The sequence below is a fragment of the Dasypus novemcinctus genome, chromosome 6 (genome assembly GCF_030445035.2).
Source record: "Dasypus novemcinctus isolate mDasNov1 chromosome 6, mDasNov1.1.hap2, whole genome shotgun sequence".
In the NCBI taxonomy this organism is placed as follows: domain Eukaryota; kingdom Metazoa; phylum Chordata; class Mammalia; order Cingulata; family Dasypodidae; genus Dasypus; species Dasypus novemcinctus.
Window position 1 is genome coordinate 128523725 of NC_080678.1, and position 11044 is coordinate 128534768.

Below are 11044 nucleotides of genomic sequence, written 5' to 3' on the forward strand. Positions count from 1 at the left end.
AGAAAATACTGTAAAAACGGTAGGAGAAGTTTGGTGTGGAGCCAGCCTGTGCTCCCATTTTGGTTCCCTGGCTCTGTTCCAGAGGGAGCAGAGTAAATCCTATGCATATACTAGGGTGCCTATATATCAGTGCCAATTTACTGGGTACAGCCTGAAGGACTAAACCAGGACTCTTTTTTCAGGCTCACCATCCCAGAATTTGCCATGCAAGCAGAAGCAGATCTGGACAGTTATAGGAGTGTAAGAAACAATAAAATCCAAGTGGCCTGGGGCAGAGGATTACCACCTAGGAGGGGGATGTCTATTTAATAGGAAGTAGGAGGGGCATCCGGATCCCTGGTAATGAGGGAATTCTGGTAATGAGGGAATTCAGGGCAAGACGCTCAAAAAAGACTGCAAGGACCTTACACTATTGCCTTGGGCTGATGATATTGTAGGAAGGCTAAACTCAGCAGTAGCCAACACAGCCAATTTACAAAGACGGTGGAAGTGTTTTTTCCATTGATTTGTTTCTGTTAGCTGCTGGCACTCTTGTCATGTTACTGACTGGAAAGAAACTTATGGAACAGACAGCTGAAGGACTAAATTTAAGTTAAACACATTCAAGTATTAAAGTACACATTGTACAACAAAAGATTATGAGACACAGAAGCAGGAAATGATATCCCATCCAAAGAAACAAGAAAAAACCTCAGAAACCATCAAAGACTACCAAACTTTGGATATATAGACAAAAACTTAAAAAAAAAGTAACCATTTAAAAATGTAAAACCATTCTTAGCTCATGTGAGGCTGAACAAAATGAGGCAGATGACTGGATTTGTCCTATGGCTTAGAGAATGGTCAGTTTTTGTGAGTTCTGGTTGTTTGAATAGAACATATATTCTTTATATTTTTGATAGCTAGATGTGTATTATTCTGAGCTTATTAATTATATTAATTGTATTTCATATACATACTTAATAAATATTTGGCTTTGATCCCTGAGTTTCTGAGAGTAGTTTCAATGTCTTGCTATAATATGTATTTTTACATTTTCCTTTTCTTTCTTCCTTTTAATGCTGTTCATTTTTGTTTTACTGTTTTCACGCTGTTTTATTAGGTATATAAATGTTTATGATTTGTACTTCTTAGTGGATTGTTCTTTTGATCGCTAAAATCATTTGTTATCCTTAATACATTACTTCACCCTTAATATCACCCTGTCTCTTCTTTGTCTTGTAGTAATAAATGCTGTGCCAACGTAATTTTTCTTGTAATTGTTGTGACTTATCTGGTATTTCTGTGAACTTTTTTTGTTTCCTCAATCAGTTTTTAAGAATCAGGTCTGTTGAGGTATAGTTTACACAGTAAAATTCACCCTTTTTGGTGTGCATTTCTATGAGCTTTGACAAAAATATATAGTTGTGCACCCATTGTATTAACCCCCTACATTTTCTTTGTTCTTTTTAGGTCAATTCATACATCTAGTGCTGACACTACTGATCTGTTTTTTGTCTCTTTAGTTTTGCCTTTTCTAAACTGTCATATATATGGAACCATCAAATATGCAGTCTTTGAAGCCTGGTGTTTTTCACTTACCATAGAACGTACGAAATTTAGTCATATTCTGCATATCAGTAGTTCATTCCTTTTTCTTGTTAAGTAGTATTAGCTGTGTGGATGTGCCATAGTTTATTTTTCCATTTAGCAGCTGAAGGATATTTGTGTTGTTTTTCATTCCTTGGCAACTACAGATAAAGGCACTATGAACATTGAGCACAGAATTTGATGAGCATATGTTTTCATTTCTCCTTGGTAAATTACCTGGGACTGGGATTGCTGGGTTGTGTCATAAATATGTGTTTAAGTTAGTTCCAAATTGTTTTCCAAATGGTTTCACCATTTTATACTCCCACCAGCAGTACATGATTGCTTGTATCCTTGCCAGCACTTGATTTATTGGTACTCTTTTTTTTTTAAAGATTTATTTTCCTTTATTTTTGTTTATCCTCTCTCTCCCCCAGATGGTTCTTTCTTTTATCTGCTCACAGTTTGGTTGCTTTCTTTAGGAGGCTCTGGGAACTAAACCCAGGACCTCCTACATGAAAGACGAGTGCCCAGTGGCCTGAGCCATGTCAGCTCCCCATGGGCTGCGGTGTCTGTTGGTTTGTGGCATCAGCTTGTTGCAGTGGGAAGCAGCATCTGCTCTTCTTTTTTAGGAGGCACTGGAACCTGAACCCGGGACCTCCCATGTGGTTGGCAGGTGCCTAACTGGTTGAGCCACATTCACTTCCCTATCAGTATTTTTTTAAAAGTCATTCTATTAGTTGTGTAGTGGTATCTTGTACTTTTAATATGTATTTACCTAATGATTAATATTGTTAAGCTTCTTTTCATGTACTTATGTCATTTGTATATCTATAGTGAAGTTTCTGTTCTGTCTTTTGCCCATTAAATTTTTTCATCTGTTTTCTTACTGATTTGTGAGATATTTATTCTGGATACAAGCCCTTTACTAAACATGTAAATAATGAAATGTAAATTAATGGTGAAATAAATAGAATTAGCTTTTTGGGAAACAGTATATAATTGGGAGTTAATGAAGTCACTTGAAAACCCTGAAATGAGTGGAAAACTTGTCATTACTGTTGTCACTATTGTTTTTAAAACAGCTAAAAATCTTTAAATGCTTTCTGTGGAAATAGGCAGTATGCTCGGTACTTGTCCCTGAATTCTTGCAAATATTTCCTTCCAGTCCATGGCTTCTCTTTTTCTTCTGTTAATAGTTTATAGGTCATGTTTTGGTATTATATCTAAGAAAGTTTTGCTCATTGTACTTGCTCATTGTCTGCTCCTTTTTTCTTTAGGAGGCTCTGGGAACTGAACCTGGGACCTCCCGTGTGGGAGGTGGGTGTTCAACTGCTTGAGCCACATCTGCTTCCCTTATTTACTTTTAACATCTGAGGTGACTAGTGAAATTCCTACTTTCATTCCTGCTTGTTCCTTTTGTGTCAGGTGCTCATACATATTCTGATTTGTGCCTTCTATCTTTTGTCCTTCATCATTATACTAGAGGTTAGCAATTTTCAAATAGCCCATTTTTTCTGTTCTTACTTTTATTATTTTCTTCTTCTTATTCTGGGTTTATTTTGCTCCAGTTATTGATCTGAAACCTTTGTTATTTTCTAATACAAGCACTTTATATTTTTCTCTCTAAGCACTGATTTAATTGCATTATACAAATTTTATAATGCATTATACATTTTTATTTTCCTTCAGTTAAAAATATTTTCTAATTTACATTGCTCCCTTGCATCATTTAGATGTGGTTTGTTTACCAGTGCTTGGAGATTATCATTCTGTTATTTATTTCTAGTTAAATTCTGATCAGAAAGCATCCTTAGAATTCTCTTTTAAATTTAACTTCTAAAATCTGTAGGCTCCCATGTCTTTCACCATGGGATGTGTTCATTATTTTTTCAAATATATTTTCAGCCCCATTCCCACACTTTCTCCTGAATTCATTTCTGTGAGCTTAGTGACAGGAATGGAGTATTAGGCTCTTTTGTTATTGTCCCACAGATTCCTGACATTGTTCATTCTTTTTTCCCATCTTTTTTCTTTCGGCTGTTCAGATTAGATAATTTCTGTTGCTCTGTCTTCATGCTCTTCCTCTGTCCTCTCAGTGCTGTTATTGAGCCCATACCGTGAGTTTTAAAATTTTGGTTTTTATTTTCAGTTCTCAGGTTTCCATTTCCACTTTTTATATTCTGTTTTTCTTTCTTTTCCTGTTAAAGTTCTCCATTTTTGGAGAATATTTTTATTAGCTGGATTAAAATCTGAGATAGTTCAAACACCTGTACCGTTTTGGCATTGGTGTTTGTTGATTGTCTTTTCCAGTGTGAGTTGAGATTTGCCGTGTTCTTTGTATGCTGAGTAATTTTGGATTGAGTTTGGGATAGTTTGAATATTATGCTGTGATGAGACTCTTTATCTTATTCAAATCCAGTGAAGACTGTTGATAGTTTTAACAGGCAGACAACCTAGTAGGTTCAGTCTACACAAGTTCCAGGTGGTCTTCTTTGGATTGTGGTTTCTGTGTCAGTTCTGTTTTCAAAGTTTTTGCAGTGCTCTTTAGGTTTGTTCTGAGTGGACATGTTGTAGAGGCTAGTGTGGGATCTGGGGAGTGGTCTAAGTTTATTTTTTGAAGGGGAGGACTCAATACTATCGCTACGCAATATTATCGTCTCATGTTTTTGTATCTTGTTTCAGGACAAAAAGTTTACTTTTGAAAGCTTTTTTATTGACATATCACATACCTGCAGTAAAGTGCTTAAATTATACCAACTTTAAGTGTACAACTTGAGCTTTTCATATATGTACCCATTTAATCACCATACAGTCAAGGCTGAACATTTCCAGCCTCCTAGAAGATTCCCTTCCCAGTGAACCCATCCTGAGACAATCACTATTCTTCTGATTACTATCTTCATAGATTAGTTTTCTTTGTTCTCAGACTACATATAATATACAATATGTATTCTCTTGTGTCTAGTATTTTTTTTCTTTCCTTCCCCCCTTCCCAAGATGGCTTCCTTGTCTGTTTGCTTGTTGTTTTTGTTCATTGTTTTTGCTGGTTGTCTACTCGTCTTTTTTTCCTTAGGAGGCACCAGGAATGGAACATGGGACCTCCCATATGGGGGGAAGGGACTCAACTGCTTGACCACATCCGCTCCCCAATATTTTTAATCAAATGATTTTTGTGGCCAAACTGAAATAAACTTAGCATTCTTTAAGAAATTCCCCATCTTCCTGTTCCCATTCTAAAACTTTTTATGGCTCTCTTCTTCATCCACGCATGAATTGTTTATTTCCATAAGTTACTCTTGCCCTAGCTTCCTTTTTTTCTTTTCTCTTCCACATTTCCTCCTACCAGTGCATAGAGGTGAAAAGGAGATTTCTAAAATCTTATTTCCCATTTGTTACAGTGCTGTCTTTTGGCTTGGGGTGAATTCCGTTGAACTGAATGTTTACCGTTCTTTTATTAATGTCTTGTGTTTCTTCTCTTCCTTCTGAAAGCATGATGGAAGTGGTTCATTGCATGATGTACAGCTATCATTGCCATCCAGTCCAGAACCAGAAGATGGTGATCAAATACATAAGGTATGGATTAGTAGTCATGTTGAATTTTCAAAAATTCTATTACTGAAATTAGGAAGCAGTAATAATTAAAACATTTAATTATAAATGTATTAAATCCTGCTGCTTTGGTGTCTTGCTGTTACCAGGTTTGCTTTTAACTTCTGTAACTTTATTATGCTAAAATGATGTCCTTTTCTTGCTTTAATTTGAATTTCTTTTATTGGGATAATTTGTTTATAATTACTGGTAAGAAATCTGTTTTTTAGATCATTGCTTATAAATTATAACTAAGTTTTTAAAATATTATAGATTAAAATTGAGAACAGGTGCTTCTCAGATATAATCTTAGCTTTGAAGAAGTATACTAAAATGAGATTAATGTTTGCAAATAGGAAATAAAGAGAATTCTGATGTATTTTAATGAGTGTTTGAAAGTAGATTTTTTAATAATTATTACCTTTAGGTTTATTTTTAGATGAAGAAAGCTCATTTCTTTTTAAAACATTTCTTAAGCACATACAAGTATTCTTTATTTATTTAATATTTCCAAGTTAAATTTTTGTTGGCTTTTACATCCTACTCTTAGGACCAATTAGTATAGCCTTTGCTAGTCATCTGCAGTAACAAACAACCTCAAAGCATTGGCGGCTGATAGTCACAAAGGTTTATTTCTTGTTTATGTTACATCTTGGCTGCAGATCAGCTGGGATCCTGCTTCGTGGCTTCTGCCTTTTGGAATCCAGGAATGAAGGACCAGTCCCTGTCCTCAGACATATTCTTCTTGAGGCAGAAGGAAAGGAATGTGGGCAGAATCACACGTGCTTCTGGGTGGAAGCAGCATAGGTCACTTCCTCATATTTCATTGGCCAAAAAAAGTGGTCACATCTGATGTAGAGAACAGGAAAGCACTGTCTTCTCATAGGAGAGGGGGTGACTTAGTGGGCATAGAACAGTCAAAATCAAGACTGGGGTAGTGGCCACATCTGTTGTTCTAACCTTAGCTTTTGTACTTGTTACTACCTCATCTGCACTAAACTTCCCATTTCTGGACTGTAATAATGTTCAAATTCAAGTCTGCAAGGGCCGTTTCTATTTTTAGAAAAGTTTTGCACACATACGTAGTCAAGAGCCATTGCCTTAAATGATCTCTTATTTCTCAGCGTTTTTTTTGTTTTGCAATTGGCATTTTAAAAGCAAAGGTGCCTTTTTTCCTGAAATTTTTTTTTTGAGAAGTTCATTGCATTTAAAGAAATGCTTTAAAAAATTTCCTAATTCCAACTTTTTTTTGCTCAGTTGGTGTTATCATTTTTCCATGTTCCTTTCTAGTCTGTTAAATAGTTATCTCATATATATATGTATTCTACTTTTTTACTTAATATTACATAGTAAACATTGTTACATGGTATTCATCTCTTATTCCCCGTCCCACTCCATTTCCTCCCAGGCAGATCATTCCCAGTCGTCTTTCTTTTTCCAGCTGAGATGCAAATGCTGACACTATCTCTTTGCAGTACCTTAGACTCCCTTGTGTTTTATTCTTATCTCACCCCTGCCCAGCAGAAATCCTCAGATATTTCACCTTCTTATTCAAGGTAATTTAGCAGTGCAGGTTTAAATGACACAAATGTGGCCACTTGTGCCATTACAAATTCAGACTCTAAAGTATCTGGTCTCATGGAGTTTTCAATAGACCACCAACCAGCCTATCCTTTATTTATCTTAGGACAGCCTCCTTTCCCAGGCCTCTCAGGAGCCATTCCAAACTTTGACCACTCTGAAGCCCGTGCTCAGCCGCTCTTCTCCATCTCTGCAGTAGCCATTTGTCCATCACGATTTCTGTCCCTTGCCTTCCTGCCTACCGCTTACCTGTTGTCATTCTCATTCATTCTGCACCAATTACTGGGAAAATGTGGTCATTGTATTGTTCCTGACTACATATTCTTGACTATCTCCTGATGCCTGAGGACCTAACTTCCTCCTCCTCGTCTTTCATCTGTCTTCTGTGTTATGTTCTACTTTTTCTTTATCCTCAGTTTATAAAGTTACATGTCATGCCTATGTTAAATTCAGTAAACCAAGTGAACAATTAAACCTGTCCTTGACTCCTGGTTCCCTTCCAGCTCATGGGGAAACCTAGAATGAAGATGGCCGCTGGTTTTAAGCTGCAGTCATTTGGTGTGCCCTTCATCTTCAGTTCTTCATCCCTTTGCTTCGATGTCACTTCTCTGGAATCCCTCACAGCTCTCAGCATTTCTTGTCATGCCTTGGCAGGTTCCTCTTCTGTAGATGTTAGGTTGATGTCTTTTGTCCAGCGTTCTTTGAGCTTTATACTGTAATGATTTCTGTCATGACATGGTATCGATAACTTGTAATCCAGTTGCCCACTGGATATGTCCCTTAGTATGGTCCACCCAGAGGTACTGCTAACAGTGTATTTAAAACTCACATATATTTCTTCTTAGGCCTATTTCTCTTCCTTTATTCTCTGTTTCTTTTGTTGGCACAAGCATTTACCACATCATTGTGTCACCCACACAAGAAGTATGGGTGTCACTCTTGACTCTTCCCTTACATCCAGTAAGTCACTCAGATCTTCTAAGTTTGATTTCCTCTCCTCATCTCCACCCCTATTTTTACTCTATTTTGGGCCAGGCTCCAGCTTTCTTCTGGAGTGCTATAACATCCTGATAAGCACTTCACCTGCCTGCTTTCATTGCTATGTCCCATCTGTCTTCCAAACATCTGTCAAAGCCATCTCCAGTGCAAATCTGTCCGCCATTTCCTGGCTGAGGCCATGCCTCTGGCCCTCTATGGTCTGGCCTTGCCTCTTTTACTAGCTGAATTGCTTCCCACTGTTAACCAGCCTTTGTGCTGTAGCAGCACTGCTTACGGCGCTAGAAAACTAGACTTTCCCTTTCCTTTCCTCTATATTTTTGTGTACAGTGCTTAGTATACCTTATCCTAAAATCCAAAGCCTGCCACACTTCTTGGTCTTCAGAACTTTCTGCTCATCCTTTAAGATTCCACTGTAGTCACCCATTTCCTGATGTGTTCTCCTTTGCCTGCTTTTATCTGTAAATTCCTTAGAGAGCAGTGTCTATCATGTAGGAAGTGCTGTATACCTGTTAGCTTATGAATGTTCTTGCCACATTGTATTTTTATTTTTTTATTTTTTTATTTTATTGACTTTGTAATAATATTACATTAAAAATATATATGTGAGGTCCCATTCAACCCCACCCCCCCACCCCACCTCTCCCCCCCCCCCAGCAACACTCCCTCCCATCATCATGACACATCCATTGGATTTGGTAAGTACATCTTTGGGCACCTCTGCACCTCATAGTCAATGGTCCACATCATGGCCCATACTCTCCCCCATTCCATCCAGTGGGCCCTGTGAGGATATACAATGTCCGGTGATTGCCCCTGAAGCACCATCCAGGGCAGCTCCATGTCCCAAAGACGCCTCCACCTCTCATCTCTTCCTGCCTTTCCCCACACCCATCAGCCACCATGTCCACTTTTCCCAATCCAATGCCACCTCTTCTATGTGGACATTGGATTGGTGCCACATTGTATTTTGACGACATTTCTGGGCCCATTTCCTGTAACACTGGCAGAACCTAGCAATGGCTGATGAGTGATGGCTGTGTGGTATTCTACCAAGTTGCTGTGTTGTTTCACCTGTCCCCTTATAGGAATGAAGGGCCAATTTTTTAGATTTTTCAATAGGTAATCTTGCAGATAATGTCTTGGTGTATTATCATATGTAGGACTTTTTTGGCATAGATTCCTGTGAGTGGGATAACTGAATTAAAGAGTGCAGATATTTTTATGACTCTCAATACATGCAGTCACATTCTGCCTGGAAGGGTCAATTGTGAGGGCCACGATAGACCATATTTTCTACCAGTCTTGCTAACATTGGCTATTCCCCCTCCCCCAAATTTAATATCTATAAAATGTCTTCAACACTTCAGTTTATATTTCTCCCAACAGGTCATATAAAACACTTTACCAATTGTATATATGTTTGTGAAGACTGGCTATTACTCTATGGTGCCTTGAAAATGATCTTACATATTTGAGCAGTCTTTTAATATTCCTTAGATATAATCCATTATTTTATTTGCATGGATTTTCACCAGCTTTGAACTTTAATGTGAATTGTGTGGAAGCTTTAAAATTTTACATTTGTTGGATGTATTTCTCACCTCACAGTAACTTGGTTTGTGGCATAGCTTAGAGAGGTATCTTCCTGAGCTGCAATCCATCTTGTATTCTGTTGCTTTATGATTTTTTTAAATTCCTAAAGACTTTTAAAATTCAACTGGAGATCATTTTTCCAGATATGATACAGTCTTTCCCTATTGCAATATACTTAGCATTTAAAAGAATCTTTTCTTCCCTGTTGCTTTGTGATGCTTATTTGATATGTTAAATTCTGTACAAAATGTCTATTTCTGATCTCTTGTTAAGGAGATGGAAATTTATTTTTGTTCCCAACACATCTGAAGGATGTAGCATACTTTTCTTAGAAACAACACATTATCGTTATTTGCTTAAGTGTTTTTCTTTCTGGGAAGATATATGCCACATGTCTATTGTCCAGTGTTCCTGGCTCTTACCAGTTCCTTGGTATATACTTCTGAATAACTGAATAGTAGTAAACCAAAGGGACTATTCTGTAGTGAAGAAACTTACACTTTGAAAATGTAGCCGTATTGCTGTGTACATTGACAGTAGGTTTCTTCTTATGAGTGGTAGCGTTTCCTATAGATCAGGTGGACTCCAGCACCTCCTCCTGGGGAGGGCTCAGGGCACACGAAGCTTCTTCCACAGCCTCATTTGTCCTTTCAGCCACCTTTGTCTTCTGCTGATTTCTGCAGCCATGAAATGACTCTGTGTCTCTAGTTAATGCGATTCCCCCTGCTTGTCCTGCCCTTTGTTTTCTCTAACTGGCAACTCTTCTACATCCTGTGAAGTCTAGCTGAAGTCGTTGTTTTGTATGTGATTTATCTGTAAGATGGGGACAGTAGTGTCATCTCAGGGCTGTTGTCATGATCAAATGCTTACACACCCAGCTGTGCTCATTTCTGGGCTTCAGGATTGTTCAGTGAAAGCTAGCTGTCACTACTGTCATTATGCATTCTTTAAGTGTCAGACTCCATTTGTGCATTCTTAAAAGACTGAAATGGTTCTTTTTTACTTTTATATTTCAATATCTGTCATACACAATTTGCTTTACAAGGATTTATCTCCCTAAATGAGCAGTTCATTTATTGCTGCATCTTCATCATTGATTTAATACTTCTCATTAGGATATTTTAAGTGCAGTTAAACCTCATCTTAAATTTTTAAAAATATTTCAGAATGAAGATTTACTAAATGAAATAAAACAACTTAAAGAGGAAATAAAGAAAAAAGATGAAAAAATCCAACTATTAGAACATCAACTTGTAAGTATTATATAATGTAGTATATAGAATAGAGTCTTCTCAAATTGGACAATATGTATTTTTCATAAAACTCTGAGCCAGAATTGGAGTTTAACTTTAGTTTTGGCTTTCAAAATTGGACTATTATGTTATTTTTACATTATATGCACTCTAAAACTGTGATTTAGCTTTCAATCTAAAAATTCAGTGAGAAAAATAATTCTTTGATATCAATTTTCAGTGGCTTCTGTTTTGGGGATTTAAAATTCACCATTTACATTCATTTTATGCATCTTGGATAATTGGTTTTCCTTCAGGTATGTTTCAAGAAACAGGTGCTGGTGAGTTGAGAACAGGGCATTTCCTCTCCCTCTGAGCAGAATGAGACTTCTGAGACTTGAGGCTTAGGGATCTCTAGGATGCCTGTTAGAATGAGGAGTAATTCCAAGAAAATATTTTTTCCCCATTGATGGCTTTGG

At 37.2% G+C, this 11044-nt stretch overlaps 1 protein-coding gene across 2 annotated transcripts in view; it reads left to right on the forward strand.

The window, feature by feature from the left end:
- Positions 1-11044, forward strand: part of CCSER2 (coiled-coil serine rich protein 2) — a 165198-nt gene that overhangs the window by 108269 nt on the left and 45885 nt on the right. For both annotated transcript variants that reach the window (XM_004484502.5, XM_004484500.5), the window contains exons 7-8: positions 5062-5145; positions 10500-10586. In XM_004484502.5, the coding sequence (XP_004484559.1) occupies positions 5062-5145; positions 10500-10586 (171 nt within the window). The remainder of the gene's footprint in view (positions 1-5061; positions 5146-10499; positions 10587-11044) is intronic.